Source organism: Accipiter gentilis, chromosome 8 (genome assembly GCF_929443795.1).
Source record: "Accipiter gentilis chromosome 8, bAccGen1.1, whole genome shotgun sequence".
In the NCBI taxonomy this organism is placed as follows: domain Eukaryota; kingdom Metazoa; phylum Chordata; class Aves; order Accipitriformes; family Accipitridae; genus Astur; species Astur gentilis.
Window position 1 is genome coordinate 33,268,297 of NC_064887.1, and position 21,808 is coordinate 33,290,104.

The 21,808-nt window shown below is 39.8% G+C and overlaps 1 protein-coding gene across 4 annotated transcripts in view; it reads right to left on the bottom strand.

Moving 5' to 3' along the window:
* Positions 1-21,808, bottom strand: part of COP1 (COP1 E3 ubiquitin ligase) — a 130,706-nt gene that overhangs the window by 84,783 nt on the left and 24,115 nt on the right. For 2 of the 4 annotated variants that reach the window (XM_049807613.1, XM_049807616.1), the window contains 5 exons: positions 21,068-21,127; positions 19,071-19,147; positions 13,935-13,992; positions 10,148-10,262; positions 6,520-6,655 (listed from right to left, as the gene is read on the bottom strand). In XM_049807613.1, the coding sequence (XP_049663570.1) occupies positions 6,520-6,655; positions 10,148-10,262; positions 13,935-13,992; positions 19,071-19,147; positions 21,068-21,127 (446 nt within the window). The remainder of the gene's footprint in view (positions 1-6,519; positions 6,656-10,147; positions 10,263-13,934; positions 13,993-19,070; positions 19,148-21,067; positions 21,128-21,808) is intronic. The other 2 variants (XM_049807615.1, XM_049807614.1) reach the window with 1 other exon arrangement.

A 21,808-nucleotide genomic window follows, 5' to 3' on the forward strand; every position in this document is an offset into this window, starting at 1 on the left:
ATAACAGGCTTGTTTTTCCAAGCAGATGCAAAAATTCACTGTATCAACATTCAACATTGAAAACAAGCTATAAAGTTGGAGGGGAAATCAAGGGAAATCTGCCTTTTACCAACGCTGTCAGCATGGACATTCTACATCTAAGATGCTGCAAAACCACAGCCTTCATGGCTTGCAGGTCCAACTCCCAAGGCCAAGACACAGCACCACTGCCTGATGATAGCCATTATGACACAAACATCAGAAGGAACAGAAGGGCAGCTACCTGCAGCGTCACAGAAAAGATTTTTGTCCTCATCAGTCAAAGAAGGGGCAGATGCAATGATGTAATGCAACTACCACATGGTACCATCTTCTCACCCTAAATATTAATTTCTCAGAAGACATTCCTGACACTACAGCATCCATTTTAAGTTCCTGCACTTTTATGAAGCATCTCTTCAAAAAAGCCCAGTCTTATTCTAATACATACAATCCTGTTTAAATTAAACCCCATTTGTAAGTGGGGGATCCCAAAGTTCATAGGAAATGAATTTCATTTTGCACTATACATGGCTAAGCCACATAAGGACGTTGCTTTTCCTTAAAACCTAAGGCCAGAGGAATATGCTTGGCAGAAGGTCAGGACAGAATCTCAAGTTTCTAATGAGCTGATCATGTACCTTTATCACAAGAGTACCTTCCCCAAGACTTGGAGGTCTCTAGTCCAATACCCTGCTCAGAGCAGGGGCAGGTCTTTGGTCAGACCAGGTTGCTCAGGGCTTTCCCCAGCCAGTTCTTGAATACCTCCAAGGATGGTGCTTGCACAGCCTCTGCTGGAAACCTGCTCCAATGCTGGACAGCCCCACACTGCAGCCAGCGAACACAACACGACATTTGCCAAGAAATGGAAACTGCTTACATAAACTGCACAAAGTTTCTTCAAGATAAAAAAAAAAGAAAAAATCATGAAGAGCAATCATTGTTTAAATACATTTTGTTTAAAAGCCAATTCCCAAATTCATCAAAAGACTGTTCAATACTTTTAACAGACCATTTATAAAGATTCACAAAGTTTAAATCAAACTAAAAAACCTCATCTAATTATCTGCAGGTGGAGACAGGTTTGAAGTACTAAGAGAGCTTAATGGGAAAAAGATCCTCCGACTATGAAATAGTCTGAAATTACTAGGAAACAAATGAGGTCCCACTGGTAGCCATGCAACTTCCATTCATTGACTACTTAATTTCAAGTTATTTAAGTTTTACCCCTAAAAGTGAAAGCTTATGTTGACAAAAGAACAGACTTCTCTCTCTGCAGTGTCACTGCAGTCACCAGAAGGTTTACTTTTCAGGTAAAGACTAGAGATAAAAGCAGACATGCTCCTTTCTGGTTTCAGAGTCCCTTCTGGCACTAGCAGCCTGTCCTGGGGACGTTACAGAGTTAAGAGTGTCTCTGAACTCTGAATTCAGAGATCTAAACTGACATCTGTATAACCCTTCTGCTGGGTATGAGTCACATTTAGCTTCTGCTCAAGGGATGCAGACCACAGTTATGTACTAGGAAATGTACCAGTTCTACACTCCAGAGAAAAGGAAGACACAGTAAGGGAAAGGCTCTGTACTTTACTCAGCTCTAATTAAACAAAATCCCATTCCAGCCTCAGACAACCTCTGGTCTGTGGGCCAAAACCTCAGATGAAATAAGGCAAGAGAACCGCAGGAGAAGCACAAACTTCAAGTAGGTTCAGGGTATTATACTTCAAGTTTCCTCAGCCACTCTACAGTTCAAGTCTCTTTATCCAAGCATTTCTTTCTTCCTTCCAGTTGTGGGAACAGTACAAATAAGACAGATCCATCCGCAGCTCAGAGCTGCCACTTGTAAATAAGAGCCCATTTAAAAAATGATTGATTTAACAGACTACAAGAAAAATTCAGCCCTCTTCATTTCTCATCTTCTCAAGGAACAGTATCTACTGTACTCTGAAACATAATCCTGTGAAAGATAAACCCACTTACATTTCTTCCATTTATCTTTACCACCAAGATAGAAGCATTGCCAATCACAAACTTAATAAAATGGCTCATCTAATCTTAGCCAGGCCAGAGCATTAAAAAAAAAAGTTAAAAAGGGACTTGTTATGGTAGACACAGGACTAAAAGGTTTTGTGTTAAAGTCCAGATTTGAGAATTTATATGGACAAGTAATTGTAGTCCAAAGTAAAAAAAGGGGGGGGAAAAAAAAGGATGGTTCAATGAATAGATGGAAAACATGCTCCTAAGGGATGGTTTTTCTTTCAAGCTCACCTTTGAAGAAAGGATTTCAAAGGATACTAAAAAGGGTCAACACAAACAAAAATACAATCTTGAAAGTGACTTAACTGTACTGTTTGAATGCTAAGAGAAACCTCTTCATATCTTGTTCATTACTTAGAGGCAATGGAATAATAAACAAGCAATTAAAAAAAAGGAATAATGGACGCCAAAGGTAAGATCCAGTTTTTGAACACTGTCTCAAGATTCAGCAGATGAGCTGAATAAGGTTTCAGCAGCCAAAAACCAAGTTGTTTCTTTCCTCTGTAAATCACTATGCCTTTAGATAAATAGTCTTGGCTACCCAAAACCCTTCAGATGTCCGTTTAAGAACTTTCAGAGAAATTGTAAGCTAACCCAGAAGAATTTGAAGTCTGATCAGTTGACAAAAACCCACACCATTTGCCCCTAAACCTCCGGGCGTCCGGGAGAGATGTACTCCTGTTTCTACCAGACCTGGGAACCACCTGGCAGGGAGAACTGGCTTTCTGATAACCAGGTTTCAGACAGACATCTTGCTGTAGTCTGTTTCTTGGATTTTTCTGGTTTTTTTAAAAAATATGAGAGACTGCCACATTATTCTCTGAAGGCCTCTGACAGTGCTAAAGCAATTTTCTACATAAATCATTGTAATGCTAACGCTGCAGTTTACAGACTCATCTTTAAAAGAAAGCCTTTACTATTTACTGCCACAGCAAGCGGGGAGAAGAAAAGTTAAGCTCTGACGACTGCTCTGTCTGGGGGCATAATAAATGGAAAATTTATTCCGTGGCCCAGTTCTAACAAAACTGAATATACTTGTGAAAACCGTGTAAATGCTTGGTACTTAAGAGAACCGAGTGTATAAAAACCATTCAGCATATTGAGGTACATGTACATTCATATTGCAAGCCTGCTGAAAGTCCCCCTAATGTTAAAGCAAAACTGAGGGACCTGCAATTGCAGAGCCTTGAACGTGTTTTCACTGAACATCCTTCTCTGCTAGTCTGTTTTTTCTTGAAGCAAATTGGGGGGGGGGGGGGGAAGGACTGAGGGTTGTAAATTTTGCTTATGAGCATGTTACTAAGCAAGGTAAGTAAGCTCTCTCACTAGGCTTACAATTGCCACCCTTCTAAATAAGGCTGTAAGCCCGTGATGGAAGATGCACAGCTTAGGTACCAGCCCCTGCATCAGTCCCCCACAGCCCGGTGCTGCCAGCACTGCAACCGACGGCTGCCACCGTGCGGATGCTGCACGGCCGCCGCAGAGCTGCCAGCCCCGCAAGGCTCAGCACAGGTCCCTCTGGCAAGCTCCATGCCAGGCTGGGGAAACCTGAAGCGGAGAGCAGAGCGTTGGCTTGCCCCTTCAGCCCAGAAGGCAACTGTAGCTTTCCTAAATATTTCATCAGAATTTTTATAGTAACACAACGTACATAGTATTGTTTACGGTCTTTTATTAGTCCTCAAGAAGTCCAGACATTCATAAATGTGCTTGTGGCAAGGCACTCGGGAGAATACTCTTGCTGCTCAGTTTCAGGGTTTTTTTTTTCCCAGCCTGTTTATATACAGTCTTTAATCACACTTTTCACCCTGTTACACTTTTCACCCTGTTACCATAAACACAGTTTTATTTCCCTTCTAAATAAACATCAAGGTTTTGCAGATAAGGAACATATTTCCATCTTCTTCCTTTGCAAACATAAAGCTTATACATCTTAAAAACCTCTTTAAGACAGAAGATCTTTTAGAGTCCAGTCTGTTAACTTCATGTAGGGTTAAAACAGTGCAAACACTCTTGTATTCTGTCTATTTGTAACAGCAGTTTATTTAAAAAAACCCACAAGCTAAATTAAGTACAAGGAAGTTTAACTTCCACTCAATTCTACTTTTATTCTTCAGCATACTTAAAATACCCTTTTAAAATACTTTCTAAAAAAATTATGAGGATTCCTTACTTATTAACCTTATATTTGCTTTGTATTTAAATGCATTTGTCTCACCAGCAACAGCTAAGCAGCAAGACAAACTTTTTGTCATTTCAGTGTTACCTGCTGCATGCCCAGAACACATTTAGAAATCAGTGCAGTGGACCAAATAAACAACAAAACTTTTCAGATTTAAAAAATGAAAATAAACTTTTAAAGTGCCCCAATAAATAATTTGGCCCATCCATGGGTACCTAAAAAGCTGCTCTTTTATCATCTTAAGCCGCCATCACCAACACACACACCTGATTTAGCTTCACAGACTCTCTCTGAACTTGAGTCTATTCATTTGGATGAAGAACTGTAATGAACACAGAAGTGTGTTGGCCAACACATACTACATGTAAACTCTTCATTAACAAATTCAAACTTTAAAGGAATTGTTTGGTTAGCCAGTAGCTAACAAGAGTTACAGCAGCAACACATTCAGCAGCCCTGCTTTACCAAAGCACTTAAGGACATGCTCAGATGTAAACAGTCTTACTCAGCCCACATACAAAAACCCCTTAAAATTTCTTAAATGCTTTGATAAATAAAAACCATGAGCAGGGGAGACCATTGAGTTGGAAGCCAAGTTATTTTTCAGTTAATGCATTTAACTACCAATTCTAGCATTGGCCTGGAGGGAGGCCCCACAGTATCTTCATTCTAACAGTAACACATGTACTTTTCAAACATGTATTTCACCCAAGAATTATAACTCCTTCAAAACGGGAACGAGATTTACTGCCCTTCCAGCATTTTCTAACCAAATACCACAAAAATGCTGCTCTTGCAGAATGTCAAGGAGAAGAAAGGGCAAAGGAACAAAATCCAATCCATGCTGAAGTTGGTAGCTGAGGAAGTCTGTCTACATTGCAGTGAGATTCCCATCTGCATTTCATTGCAGCTAGTGTGAACCCAATCACTGCAGGTTAAGTGTACGTCAGATCAGTGATTATTGTGTTCTGACCTCTGTGGCTAAGTCGGACATTATATATTCCTGCTACATATTGCAGTAGTTAAGGAATCAACGCTGCTCTAAAAAACCCCACATATTCTATGCCACACATGCCTCAATTTCTTCAAGTAGGGCAAATTTCTTGGGGTCTTTCAACAAACATTGAAGATATTCTGTCACTGTCCGAATGGCCCCTTTGTAAGGCATCAGATCAAGACTCAGAAAACCCAAGTTCAACGCATCATGTCATTGTAATGTTTTTTTCAAGATGTCAAGTATGGCCACTTTGGATCTCCTGCTCCCCATGTATAAAATAGAGATGATACTACTTCTCTCTCTCAAAAAACTGCTGTGAACAAATGCATTTAAATTTGTGAAACACCCATATGAAGCTAACAGGTCCTGCATATGCCATGCAGAAAAGATTTTCCAGTTAACATGTTGCATCATTTTTTCCACCACAACCAGCTCGAAACAAGCTACCAGACTAATTAAATCCCCCAAGGTATGCTTCCACAGCTACTGAAACCAGTTTAAGGTTAGTGCTGGTGGCAGGTCCCGGCCTCTCCCTACCCCATGTGCTCTCTTAAGCCTAATCCCCAAGGGAGCTGGCTCATGGAGCTAAACTAGAAGAAACTAATTCTGTTGAAAGACTGTCAACAGCATTTCACCAATTAAGTGTCCAAAGTGGTCCATGAGAGGCTCAGATGAGCTTCAGCAGCAGTGCACAGGACATGACCACTGCACATGGCAGGGGATACAGAGCTCTTGCTAGCAAGAACGGAGCTGTTGAGTTGGCTTTACCACAAGCACCCCCTCACTAGTGTTTAGCACTGTAAACAGAGTTTCCAACGCTCAAGAGTTCAAACCATCGCAGTTAAAAACTCAGCTTTTATAATATTTGCCATTATGACTGGATCTACCAACAATATTTAAAACCATCACAGATTCTTAAAACTACCAACACCAAGCAAGATGGATGTTTCTTAAAATGCTAGAACTGCATCACTTACAATACAACTATACTAACATGAAGATGACTGAGCCTACAACAGGCTTTGTGCTTTATCACAACACCTGCAAATATTCACTGGCTCCTCAAAGGTTCTGCATTCCAGTTTGACCAACACCAACAGGAATAAAAGGTGCTACTGTGGCATTTGAGCGCCTTTGCAGATCAATGATAATCACACAAAACTGTTTTTGGGAAGTGACTGCAAAGTGTTATATATGTACAGACCGTAACTTGTTTGATACAGGTTATTAACTCAGCCTCAGCAGCCTGTATCAGCCTGAGATGCACTGTCAGAGCTGCAGTATGTCTTACCTGGATACTATGCTGGAGCCATTGTAGAGGTCACTAGCGTAAGACAGCGTTGCCAGGGGTCGGACAGAATTGTAGCGCGTGAACTTGGATAGACACTCCTGAAACTCATCCAGCTGGCTTGTGGTTCTGCTGTCATCTAGGGAGAGGCAGTGGCATTGGGGAGGACAGAAACAGAGTAAGAAGATAAACTCAAGAGGAAAAAAGCCCAAAAAAACCCAAAACCAAGATGTATGTCTTCATGTGACACTACCTCTGCTTGTTATTTGGGGAGGATTCATGGTCAAGAACAGGTTTTCTCTCACCTCTAGCATTCCCTGAAGGCATTATGATTTTTCAGAGCACAAATTAAGTCTTTCCACTGCAATGCTGGGTGAATCTACCGTGCTGAGAATCTGCCTAGAGATCACAAATACAGCCTTCCTGGTAAGCTCATTTATTTTATTCAAAACCAGAGCCCATGGGCCATATAGATTATTAACAGAAAACCTTTAAGCATATCAAAATGCACTGTGAAGAATACATCTAGTTTTCTATGAAGGTGAAAATATATTCCTTTCCCTATACTTCTGTCACAATATGCCTACATTTGGTGTCAATTACTTTCAAAATACTTTCAGTAAAAACATTTATCTTGTTACTCCAAAAGCAACAGAGCTCAGGGAGAGTTGTTTCAGGGCTGGAGAAGGAAGACAAGCATGAAACCAGAAGACTCCCTGTACTATAAGTTTTGTGAAAATTATGACCTTCAGCAGACAAGGTGAAATTGAGCCAGCTTGAATAATGATGATAAATATTCTGTGGGAAATGGAATAGTTTACTACGAAAGTTAAAAATAAATTACAGTGTAGATAGTTGAAAGTCATTCCCTGATTCCTCAAAATTCCCAGCTTCTCTTGGTATGAACAGAATTTTATTTAAACCATTTCAAAATTTATTATTTCCTAAATAAGGAAAAATCCCTAACTTAGAGCAATGCCACATGGGCAAGTCAGGGTTCCTAATAAGATCATGCATCTGCAGTCAAACATCAGGTAGAGCCTTCAGGCTTTGTAATAACCCCCAGAATTTGCAGCAATTCTCCCTCTCCTCCCCTAATGCTCCCACCTTCGCTTTGTCTTCTTGCACCAGTGCAATATAAGGGAACTACAGCTATCACTGCTCTTGCGGCACTAACACACAGAACCTCAGTTTACAGTTACTGCACACCTTGTCTCCTGTTAAACCACAGTATCCACTGCAGCAGCACAGAAACCATACACACCACTCGCTCACATGGCTGAGATCAAATTCCACCCATTAGTTAAGTTATCCTTATCTGTTATTTTATCAGCAGCATAAAGAAATTACAAAGCTCCTCCACTTATTAGAAAGCTTTGGAAATACTGGCATGAAAAAAAAAAGAAAGGTTGGTCTATAAAAGCAAAATACAGCTGTGATTTCTTGTGGGAAAACAGAGAAAATAATCACTTTCTGCACCCTGGTAACTCCTTACCATCAGAAATTATTATCTTTCTCTACACTTGTAAGGCGTTTTGAAGTGTCCCTTATATGCTATTTAATGTTTGATCGTATAAAGAAACAGTGAAGGCTAGTAATTAGCATGTTTAAGGGTACTAGCATATATATTACCCATGTCAGATAGATCAAAAGGGGCAAAATGAACAAAGTGGTGCTCCAAATTAAAATCATCAGCACCTGACCAGCACAGAAAACAGCTTGAGAAGAAGCACATAAACATCAGTCAGTAGTTTTCAAAGACCATTCCCTCCTTCGACACTATGATAAGAACAAATATTTGCTACTCTTCGATTTCTCTCATTTAGAGATCAAGCATGCAGTCCTCCTACAATTTATTCTGTATCTGTGCTTGAAAAACCAAATGTTATTTCTCAAGACATTTTCCCCATCAAAGTGCAAGGCCATTTCATAATAACAATTACATTATATCTCCACTCCCTACTAGAACAGTCATAGGCACTTTGTGCAAAAAGCTTTAAATCCACATTAAATCCTACTTAAAATGTGTCAAAAACCAGGTATGACTAAGAGAAGAAAAGTTAATCAAGTATCACAGGTTATCCCTTGTTTAGGAAAAACCTGCACTTGCAAATCCTCTGCTCTTGGTGCAGCTGAGGCATAGGAATACAAAAAACAGTTTCACCACATTCATATTTATAGTTCCAATTATGAAGAAAGATGTCTTCTACAAGGGAATGCTGGGAAGACCCCCATTTGTTATCCTTGGTTAATAAGTATTATTTTAACATAAACACAGTTATGCATCACCAAGATAGCACTGCGTGAAAACATCTCCGTGTGATCTGTGAAGTACTGTATTCTGCAAAGCACTTGCTAGCACTTCACAGGAACCTGGCTAGTCCCATACAACCAGCTTCTGCGATCCTCCAGCTACACCCTCTCAATGTGCTGTATTCCTTGTATAAATTATTTTGTTGTGCATGATGAGAACCTAGTCAGTCACTGCTCTGAAGTAGGTAGAAGATAGACATAACAGAGCCTCATTTTTATTTATTTTAAAGTGAATAATACTTAAACTCAACTCATGGAGGGAAAAAAAAACCCCAGGGGTGTCTACCCCAGCTCTCTTGCTGATTTCTGTGTCCTGGGAGGTTGGTCCTTGCCTTCCAAGGACACAAGTAAAGATATTCTGCTGCAGCAACCTCTGCCTGGTTCCCTCTTGTCCTTAGGAGGTTTCTCCTATCCCCTAAGGGCTGGCTGCTCCCCACTCCTTGCTGCAGTCTATCACTCTTCCTATGAACTGCAGCTTGCAGCTTGGTGCTGCAAATCTCTTGCCTGCCACAGGCCATTGCCTAAAACTTTTTTCCTGGAGCTGGTTTCTTCCCCAGAGAGGCCACAGAGCAACCCTCCTCACCCTCAAGACACATTCATTTGACCCGTTCATTTCTTAAGAGAATCTTGTCATGTAATTAAGAACCATCCATCCACTAGGTAACAGTTACTCTAGCTGCTGTCACAGTGTTACTCAATTATGAATGAGGCAATCTAGGCAATTGTGAAAACAGCTTCTAATTCTACAAAACAAGCCTTAAATCTAAGGTGTGCCCCATGGGACAACAATGCTGCTGCACACTCAGCTTCTATACTCCAAGCCATTTGTTAACCAAGACTCAATCTAGACAACATAAAGGATAACCTCCAAGTGTCCTATTGCATGCTAAATACAGGAGAATTTATCAATTTATGTTTATACCTCTGTAGTATTTCAATAGCAATTTTTTTAACTACTGTGTTTATACCACATCTAGTAGAAAGACAATCCAACCACTGCTTTCAAACGTTTGCATCTTCGGAACAAGCATCAGTCAAATTGTGTGTTGTGGGTTATGCCCTTCACAGTATAGTATAACAAAACAATACATTTGCCCCTCCAAAGTGACAGGATTATATTTTGTAAATTTAGCTACTTCAAAGATTGGTCAAGAAAAGCAAAATGGGATGACCTGAGTAACACATAAATATGTATAGCAACATTCCCACGCAAGGAAGAAGTGAAAGCTGCTCTCTCAAAAGCAAGTCTTTTCTGAGGACTAGGCACCGTAAGAGGTAGCTGATGTCAGAAGCTGAACACCACACAAGAGGAACTTACCCGAGACACGTGTCATCCTGGTGGAAAAATAGCACTGCTCTAGGTCCTCAAAATGAGCTGTGAGCCGCTTGCGTCGTGAGGCTAGCGTGCTGTTATACCACGGCTGCTTTTTGGTCTGAATAGAGAAGAGAATACTTCAGAAAGTTAAAGCCAGGCCTGGGTTTCATTTCAATAGATTTTATCAAATTATAAACAATTTATACATCATATGTGAAGGGCTAGAAGCGTAAAATGACAAGAAATCAAGATCTTGCCACTGACGACAGTTATTCTTAGGGGTCCTGTGTTGCATCCTTTAACTCGACAAACAAGAAAAGCTGCTTTTAGACGCTTCTTGTTTCCTGAACCTTTGCAAATTTACCAGTTCTGGCCTTGCACGCAGGACAGACAGCGGCAACCCTTTGGAAGACACGTCTTGCATTTATACAGATAGACAGCAGAAGCCAAAGATACCAGGCTTTCAGCTTCACAAATCAAACAGACTGTACAACAAATACTTCCTAGATCCCTGGCAGACAGCTCATTAAAAAGAGAAGGTGGTGTTTATTTTAAAGAGTTAGTTACTGAATTATTTCTTTTGAAGCAACTCAGTAACTCCCTGCAAAGCTAAGCAAATAAGGATAGAAGCAGAAGACACCATGAAGTTCAGAGGTTAATTGAAAAGTCCATGAAACTCATCATTAAAGCCATTTCCCTACCTACCCAAGCAGTAACAGTGAGAGGTAGAAGCAGAGGACTGAAAGTACATAAGTAAGCTCTCCTCCTGAAGCAAAATAGAATACAGTATTTTTCCTTGCTGGTGATTAAAATGAGAAGGAACAAATTCCTCTACCAGACAAGAAGCATGAAGAGCACCTTGCTTTAGTTTGTATTTAAGAAGTTTCATGTAGCACCATACTCAAAGCTAATGGGGAAATTTTAAAAAATTTGGGAACCACCAAGCTCCCTAACGATCAACATCCCTAACCACATCCAAGGCCCGTAATGCCACTGGATGGCATTAACAAAACCCAATTCACATACACCTCCCCCTCAATCCATGCAGGAGAATGGGTTGCCCTTACTATAGCCATCAAGCAAGCCAACAAGAACAAACTAAGTTTACAGCCCACTCAAATTCTGCTTATACCTGTATGAACAGTAATCCAACATTTTAGGGAAAAAGCAAACCCCAAGCAATGAAACCTCCAGACACCACTTCCCACCAAGGGCCCTGGCTATGCACTGAGGTTGTGACTCACACTTGCATGTTGACAGCACCCTATGGTCTACACAGCTTGTTCCGTCTTGAAAGCAACTCCAGTCTCAACATACAACTAGAACACTGGAAAGTACTCCTACATCAACACCTTTTAAGTACAATTTTCTAAAATCTCACGGCTTTAAGAAATGCTTAACAGAACAGTTTTATAGCATCTTCCTATTAATTCTGTGCACCGGCCTGAAAGGGCTCCAGCCTCTCTCAGCACATCAGGAGTGATAAAGGCTCAAGACAACTTCAAACATCAAAGAGCAATCACTTCAGTCTCAAGTTAAGACAAGCCACCTGCAACATGATGAGCAATATAATCCAAGCTCAAGTCTGATCTGCCAGATGAGCCCAGTCCACATCAAGATGGAATCAATCATGGAAGTATTTGCCTGCTGTGCGATTACCTGCTGGGTCGCCAGAGGAAGATCCCCCTGGAGCAGGTCCCAGGCTGGCACATGGTGACCCAGCTGTGCTGGCAATCAATCTGCATTAACCCATCTTCATCAGATCCACCCCAGCTAAGCATTTTAAACTGCTCATGTTTTACCAAAACATTTATTCAGTTTCTATGAAGTCTGCTCCCTGGCTACTTGTTAAGCAATGCTGGGAAGCAGGAGCAAAAAAAAAAAAAAAAAAAGACGACGACAGAAAACAGAAAACATACCCAAACAATTTTTATTCCACTGCTAACACTACTATGGTTGTCCTAGCTGAGGACATTAATTTGCATTGCTCTTATGAAGAGTGATTTTACTGTCTGAACTCCATCAGGTGCTCCAAAAAGTCCTCCAACAACTGTGGAAAAGCCTCATAGCTACACACAAGCTCCTGATTTCTAGCAGAAAAGAAAGGTACTGCCACTAAATACTACCTATAGAATTCCCCAGGGCCCATGTGACTTGTCCACTATTTACTTCTGAAGCTCAGCTTCTGGAAGAAACCGGTCCTGTAGCTTTGCAGCATATAAATTCTTCCCTAAGAACATATTTGTGAGCAATGCACAAAGTAATTATATTGAGAAAGAAAGCTATGCTGTCCATCCTAGCATAGCTTCTTACTGCCAGCAGTGCCTAATCTATGATTTTTGCTGTGACTGACAATTAGAAAAAAGCACAGTTGAATTTATATTCTTAGAACTATTTTTATGGTCAAATCTTGCTGAAACTAGACTACCTTTGAATGAAGTGTTTAACTTCAAGAGTTCTCTTTCAGCTCCCCATCCAAACATATATTGAAGTTTAATTCAAAAATTTGTACTAGAGAGTACAGATCTTGCACTCTTGAGGACAAAAAAGATTATTCTCACGCAAGTAAGGCTGTCATACAGAATGACTAGAAAGTCTAGGTTGTTTGTTTTGTGCACTTACCAGCAGTAGAGCTATGCTATTAAATTTTGTCTTTGAAATAGAAAGAAAAGTACTGAGACAAGTACTGTCAGTGGAGAATGAACACACTGTACCATATCAGAGTGAATTTGAATTAAATGAACATAAAATCTCCACACAATTTCACTTGCCCTCTGAAGTGAGGTAGAGATACAGTTCTTTGTTCAAGCAAACCTGCCCCCCTCCAAGACCACAGTATCAGGAACAACAAGCATTTTCCCACAGACTAATAGATGGAATTTTCTAATTACCAATTAGTTATACAGCTGCAAACCCAAAAACCCACATGCACACATACATGCACATCAGGCCAAAATTCAGGGTTTTTTTCTTTACATCATTACTCCATCAAATAAGGTCCAACGGCACCTCTACCCATTCAATTATCAATTTGATACTGTTGTGTGCCACAGATGGTCCACCACCACCAGAGAGCACCAAAGGCATGAGCTGGCATGTAACCAACAGTCAGTCTGTCTGTCTAAATCAAAACTGTGTAACATTTTTGAAACTGTGAGCTGGGTATCAGTCTCATCTTCCCAGCCCAGCCAAACCACTCTGAGCTGCAAGACTATGGCAGTGCTGTTTGGCATTCAAGAGGTCCTGCAGATCACACAGTTTGAAGGCTGCCTGCCAAACAGCTTCACTGTATATAGAACTTTTTACCCTTTTTGTGAATTAATTTATAATACAGTTTGTAAGATCCTAAACAAGGACAAAATACAAAAAGGCTGTATGTTTGCAAAATGAATGTTTCTTGTTCTGAAAGAATAGCTTTGAAAGCTATTCAAGTCAATGTAAAGGGTCAGGGATTTACCTACCTTCACAAATGCCACCCACTTAGGAGAAGAGATGAAGAGCAAAAAATATACCCTCTTCCCTGGAAGAGTCAGCTTTGGGAATAAAGTCAGATGTCTAAATATACTACACCAGATTTCTTTGATGGCATCAGGCTAGACACTCAATCATGTACAGTCATTCTGACAGCTGTAGTCTTGGCTCCAGTTTGCCCATATAACTAGTTAAAAAGCATCTGCAAGACTCAAGTTGACCAGTACCCTGGAGATGGACAGAGTTGTGCCTAATTTCTGCCCAAACTCTGCATTCACTCTCCCGTCCCCCCTGTGCACAGACACATGTATTACCTTACCTGAGAACTGCCACTGAAGCCTGGAGGCTGGCTATACTCCGTGGAGTCAATAATACTACTGCAAAACAAAAAAAATAGTCTGCTTAAATCACTGTACAACCATCCTTTATCATTTTTAAGCTGATTGCTATTCCCCTTTACACCCTGCAGCATACTTGCCTTTGAAATTCATTTTACAGACAGGGAACATAAGGTTATTTTTTTTTTAAATACAGGGATCTCCTAAAGCAGAATGCTATCACACACTATTATGTGTAGTGCAATCTAATGATTTCCAATTAGAATGCAAAATCATATCTTTTGTATGAAATATGCAGGATAAGACATTCTGAAAACAACAAGCTACCGTTGGTTTTCAGCTCTTTTCCAAAAAAAAAAAAAAAAAAAAAAAAAGAAAGAAAAAAAGAGAGAGAAGTTTAATGCCACGGCATTTGAAACAGCACTGTGAAGAGAAAAGCTAGAGAAATCAGCTTAAGACAGACACTAGTATTCCAGACATCTCTGAAGATACACAAAACGACACAAGTAATGAAATACAGAAATAAACTAAAAAAAAAATACTGACAGCCAGGATTACTGTTATTAGAAAATGCTACACCATATATAGCTACATAGTATCTATAATGACACAACATACCTTAAATCACTGTTTTCAAAACATAGCATACATATGCAAACTCAAGAGATTTAACTTTCAAAACTGCAAAAGGATCTACTGATGTAAGCAGAAAACAGGTGGTTCAGTATTCTTGCACATATGGGCAAAATATCTAGCTCTCACAATAAGACATCAGAGCCAGATTAAAGCACCCTTATCACTCAGATTTAAAATACTTTTAGGACAAGTAAAGGTTAGTACACAAGAACACCATTTTATTAATTACAGAAAACACACTACAAACATCGTCATGATTTGTTTCCAAAAATCTTTACAATTCACTTGCTTTTGCTATGTCATTTGGCTTGCAGGGAAAAGAAACTATCTGGGTTTGTTATTCTTGGTCTTTCTTATGAGGTAGCCTTAGATTTAAGCGTTGCATGGGAAAGCTGAAGGTTTCTTTAAAAAGCTGCCAGAACTCTGCTATAGGTCCAGGTTTTGTAAAAGATGATTGTACCTATTGATGTTTATGTAACAGCTGCCAGAACTGATGCATAGACTTGAAATTCTTGTTCATAAAACCAGTGGTTTGGCTGAAGTGCCAGTCAGGGCACCTCTAAGTCTGGAAGGATGATGGTACTAGTGGTACTAGTGCTTAAATGTTTCTCTGAATGTTATAGAGCTTCCCTGGAGGTGGAAAGAACCAGAAACAGAAGATGAGAGATGATTTTAAAGTCTCATTAGTGGTTAACTTGTAAGATGAGATTGATTGGGCTTCTGTTACAGGCAAGACAAAAGCTGCAAACCAAGAAAATCTGAGGGATAAAAATCATTATTTGCTGTGAGCTATTGCAAAGGAGAAAACAACAGAGACATTTCAGACATGGTCGGGCACAATGAACTTTAAATTATAATGTGGCCACATGAAATAATGAAACACATACAGCGGATCCTGCCAGGAACAGCATGAATAAGACAGTCAGCTGGAAAGCAATGAAAAAGTACTCCACTCTGAGACAGGTACAGTGGCAATTAATGGGAAAAAAACACACAGACTTAGAGTGTCTGGTCTCGTTTTGTTGCAGGTTGTCTAGTGATGTAAAGCCTTCAAGAGTGCAGACGTCATCTCCCTAACCAGAATACAAATTCAAAGTCATTTCTGTGCACTGCCTGTAGCTGAGTTAACTGGCATATGCTTGAATGTTTTCCCTTTTAAAAACAGGACACAAATAATCGAAAAATTACAGAAGTTCCCTCTCTATTTTCAAAAAGCTGTAACATTAGGTTCAATTAGGAAATTCAGCTACAATAACATGACATATTTAAAAACCTGGAAAAACAACAACAAAAATACATACTATAAATCCCATTTGTTATATACGCTTATGGAGGTGGGAGGTTGTAATTAGAACAAACAGAGGGGAAGGAGATCAGGATTTTGACAACCACAGAAGAGTTACCAGGCAACTAATTTTTAGATCAGAATCTTTCCCCAGAAACTCCTATTACAGTGATAGTTTTTTATTGCTGTTACTGCCTGAATATGCAGTCATGGAGAAGTTGCTTATTTGTATCTACTGATTGCACCATTTACTGGTAGCAAAAATAGCATGCGCGCCTGTTCAGAAAAACCCTACACAGAACTATTTGTTCTTTTCCCTTATTCTTCCCCCTCTTGTTCTCTATTAGTATATAAGCCCAGCAATCTGCAACACTGTAAACAAGTGCTGTGCTATTACCCAATTTAATATTTCATCATACCCTGTACAAGCATAAGAGAAAACACGTGTTTCTTGAAGCCAAGAATGTATTGAGCATGATACCTCTATTTGTTTTTTTGCTAAAGAACTTATGAAGGGAGATAGGGGGAGGCACAGTAATTCACATTTTGAGGATGTTAAAGGACTGGGGGCGGGGGGGGGGGGGGGGGGGGGGAGGCTACAAACAATGAAAAGAAACAGACCATTAATGAAGCAAGCCTGTGATTTAGAGGAAGTAGATGAATAGGGGCAAGTCACCAGAGACCAGATAAAACCAAATTCCAAAGAACTCTATTTTCTTGAACTTTAAATTCAAAGGCTAAAAAGATTTTCTTCATCTCAGCACAGGTCTATGATAACCTTGTACTATTTATAAGACACATTAGTACATTTTTATACAATTATATTTCATTAGCTGGATGTTAAGCTATATTCCAATTTAAATATACCATTATAATTCACTGCTAAGTTAAAAAGTCTCTACAAGTTTAATAACATTTTAACATGGAAGTGAAACCATCTCAAACTATATTTGTATTTCATTCTTAGTAGTTCACAGCATCTCTAAAATGTACTTTGGAGATTAAATATTTCAGTTAACAGAGCTGAAAAAAAATCCGCATATTTTAAAGCTGATATCAGTTGTTCTGCAGCACTCTTTCCAAGGAGGAATCAAAGTTACAGTTTTTTAAGATACTCTCCAAAACTTACCTTTAGCATTGAAAAGAAAATTAATTTCAAGTAATAAGACTCTTCTGGAATCTGAGTTCTGGTAATTCAAGTAATTGAACTGGTTTGAATTACACAAAACTGTCAGGATAGGGCAGGAACATACAACACCAGAGGCCAGCAACAGGTACCTGTTCAGACACTTCCTTCAAGTCTATTTTCTCTTTGGCCACTCAAGACTACCTCTTAATGCAGGAATGTCATTGAGAAACAGAAAAGGGGTCTTCTCAAGCCAAGAGAAAGAGACAAGCCCACATACCCCAGGAAACCTCAAAATATCCTACTATATTGCACCCCTGGCATGTTGTATCAGAGGAAGAACCCAACAGCTCAGGACACAGCCAAGAGAGGACAAGACAAGCCTAAGATCAGACAAGACAAAGCCCATGGTCTCCACACATGCCATGGTCTAACCCACCACCATCTCCCAGCAGACCTCAGGTGAAGCATGTCAATCCAAAGTCGCTACAATATTTTGGACACTATGTTCAAAAGCAAAAACTAAGGATGATTGACCATAGGATGTGAAATAAACAGGCATGAAGAAGTAAGAAATTCTCAGTAGACTGAAACCATTGTAGGTCTCACAGAGAAGATTTCTCCCCCCCCCCCCCAACTCTTTCACCAAAATTCTTGGACTTAAAGTGTTAGTCTAGTTTTCAACAGATAAAAAACTTCTTTGGGAGCTTGTTTGTTAGCTTGGCTCAAGTAGAGATACATTTCTACTCATAAGTACAATTTTCTGTAAAAAAAGAAAGGTTTCTAGGCCTGAAGGCATTCAACATGTAACAAATTCAGCCCAACCAGTGCTCAAGTTTTCCCCAAGCAGCAGTACCACGAAGCAAACAACAAGCAATCTATTTAATAGCCAATAACCAGAAAACTAGTAGCACCTGACAAGAATCACATCAGCTTCACAAAACTGCTTCTTGGCAAAACAGCAATAACCCACATCAAAAAAACACACCTGCACCAACAAATTAAACAAGCAGTGAAGAGCAGAATAACAAAGGCTGTTCCCATCCATCTTGGCCATATTCCTGTCCTCTCCCTCAGGGCCAGACAGAGCTTCATAGAAATATGAGAGATTCTGGTCTCAGTGTCCAGAAGTAGCATCTTGGTAAGAAATTCCAGCCAATATTGCTAGGCTCCTAGCTAGCAATCCTCCTGCTAGGCAATACAGGAGCACTGTGTCTAAATCTCTGTAGGGGAGGAAATCAGATCATTTTTTTCCTTACTTCTGGGCTATTAGGTTTAGAGCTGCTAATTGCAGAAAAGATACTAGTACAATTTCATAACAGAAGTCAACAGTTTAGAGAACTCTACTATTAAATGGTAGAAGAAACAATCATTTAATAACATAACTTGGTCCTGTGAAATCAGAGCTTTCTTACAACTGAAAAATCAGCTATGAAGTAGAGCACTTCAAACCCTGACACATGTAGCTTGGATACAAGAAGCATCTGCAATTTTATCACCAAGAAACCAGGCTACACAATATTCCAGGCAAAAATCCCCATTGAAAATATGTTATTAGAAAGGCATTTCATTAAATCAAAACAAACAGCAGATAAACAGGAACGATAGGTTGTATATTTTAAATTTTGATCCTGTGAGCCCATACCTTTAGCCATTCACGCTGAGTGGGGAAGCCAGAGGACACCAGTATCATACAAAATTAAGACCTTTTATATGCCAAGCACAACTGCGTAATATTCAGAACAGGTAGCACGTATTTAACAGTACTATTTCATACCATGGCAAAGGCTTATAATTCCAGTTAACTAATCCACACTACATTTAAAACCATCAGCTTTCCACAGCATCTGGCTTAGAGTACACTTTTCATCCAACTGCAGACTCAGATGGCTTTTTCTTCACTGCTTTGTCCACATAAAGTTTGCACCAATCAAAAAGAGAACAGGAAAATATTGTATGGCACTCAAAAACTAGTTTTGCTTGTGTTTTGGGCATGGCATGAAGAGGACTAGCAAGTACAGTGCAATATATACAGCCTGAAATCCAAGTTCTGAGTTACAAGGTCCATACCTGTGTGAAGGGGAGGGAGCCTCAAACTGCGGCACCGTACTGTCCTCACTGACTGGGGAGTACAAGCCACTCATTTCCTGAAACAGAAAGCCACGTTACAGCAAAGCTGACAAATCTTGAATAGTAGGCACCGTTTAATAAACAGTGTTCACGTAGTAATTTTTTTGTTTTTTTCCAAACACATAACCAACTGTATCTACATTTACTCAACTCTCACCTAGAAGTCTTTACTATACCTGAAAAAACATTGATTTTCTTCAATTATTTTTTTTTTTCAGTTATTATTCCAACTGGGTTTCAGAAATCCTACAACTGCAGTGCTTTTAGCCCCAAAAGAGGCAGTTCTGGAGTTTATACTCCAAAAATCAATGCATTTGGTTACCATCCATTTGTCTCTAACCCAGCACCTCCCTTAAACATGGCAGAACAAGCAAGCTGTTAACTGCATTTTTGAGATATGTGCAAACTTATCAAATAGCCTTCACAGCTGGAAAGTAATGCTGGATATGGGTCATGGCAAGAACAGCCACAAAACAGGGCAAAGGTGGTATCATGCCCTAGGACTTAAAAGAAGATCTATCAGTCTTATGTGTGGCAAATGCACAAGAGACAAACTTTGCACATAAACTTGGCTTTGTCACTGCCAGACTAAATCACTGCTGTGTACCCAGTATGAGACTGTACCTTTTATCTGCTTGAGAAATGGAAGCTACACAGGATGCTGCAGCTCATTAGTTAGGGGGGCAAAGTGTTCCAGGACAACATTATTGGTACTTTTCAAACTCCCACTAGGTGCCCATTAGTTGTTAGGTAGAAAGTAGGATATTTGTGACAAGAGAGATCCCAGGCTTTAAAGGTCAGACCAAGGTCACTATCACATACCAGATACATATCCCAAGCTGCAGTCCACTGAAATGCCTGATTAAAGAGCACAAAAGCAGGTAGCTATATATTCTTCAAGGGATCTCGCAGCTTTGGGAATAGCTTCTCCTAGATCTGAAGACCTATTTTAGCAGTCTCAAGGAAACATGCTAAGGTATATTTATTTCCCAAAAGCTGAGGAACATTTAGGGAAATAGGTCTGAAAAATGCTGTTATCTACCAAGTTACAATTTGTGTAGCTAGCAGCTGAAGGGAAGTTCCTGAGTTATTAGTTCTATTTATGTTTTGATAATTCATCAGCATGCATATAAATCGGGAGTGAAGAAATCTAAAAGGCTTTTGGGCAGTGGTTGGGAGGTTGTGCTGACTGCTCGAGACAAGCAAGAAGAGAGAAGCAGACCTGCAAACTGATTTCCAAGAAGCTTCAAGGGAATGCTATTTTGAGAGGTGGCAGTCTGATGCATTCCTGAAACACCAGTTTCCTACTCCAAGATGAAAACATTGTAATTATTAGAGGAAAGGACCAAGGAGGAACCTGAAGACTCAATAAGGACAGAAGGATTGAGCTGATGGGTTTACAAATACTCGGAGAATAATTCTTAGCAAAAATCTCAAGAGATCCCCATCATTAAGGAATTATCAGGAGGTAGCAGATCGCTTCTGTTTTGACATGCAGAAGCTAGTTCTGCTCCTACCCAGTCTCTGCATTACAGTTCTCTTGTGAGCCCCCCAACGCCTCTCCACTTTAAGAGTGGCATGCTGCTAAGATTTAAACAGCCTGTGCAAATAGCCAGAACACTGCAACACACAAAAATCCTAAATTATGGTCAATGTATTGGCTGTTGATTTCTAGCAATTATTCTAAAATTCTTACTAGCAACACAAAGAAATTGAAATACATGATTACATAAGAGCTAGGTTTCAAAGCCCCCTCTTACCAGCCCACGGCTTGCACACATCAACTAAATGAACAAATTAAAGAAAGAGCATCATCTCTTCATTTTCCCATTACTGACTCAAATGCCATAAATTTAACACAGCAGCCCCACAGCAAGGCAGACAGCTTGATGAAAATGAAAAATTGCCTAAGTCAGAACAATGTCTGTGCACCTCACCTCTACTCGTTTAATATCTTCTTCCAGAACACTTAGCTCCTTCTGGATCTGCTCCAATTGCTGTGGATAAGAGAATGGGAGAAGTCTAAATCAATCTGCACTGTACCACCACCAAGATAAATTACAATATTTTCAGAGAGGAACCTGAACTATCTTAACCAGCATGCTACATGACTCAAAAGTCACTAGGCAGGAAGTTCATATGCATAGATTAACATAAGTGTGCACACAAACCACATTCAGGACAAAGTTGTTATTGTGAAACAGTGCAAAACAAGAGTATGAGGTACTTTGATATCAATCACAAAGACCCACATCATTCAAAACAACACTATTATGCCCCTCTAACATCTTTCATGCAAGGTATTTAACTGGTTTACAAACACTGAACAGAAGTAAAAAACTACCATGAAAGACAGTGATCATCTCAGCCTTCAATAAAATAGAAAATATTTTGCTAAAAGGTATTAAGAGTATTTCTCTTGCTAGCAATTAACCTGCCATTTGCCAATTCAAACTTACTGATAAGATTTTCGGATTGGCAAAAAACCACTTATGACCACAGAGAGATTTGCTCTTGTGCACCAAGCAAGTGCCACATGGCATTTCTTTCAAAGGTGTGATACTTAACCTTGGATTACACCATGAACTCCAGTCAATCTGAGGGCTATCCCTGAAAGGGTCAGAAGGGGACCTCCCCTCTCCCCAGCCAACATCTTATTTCCCTTCATGTCTCACATA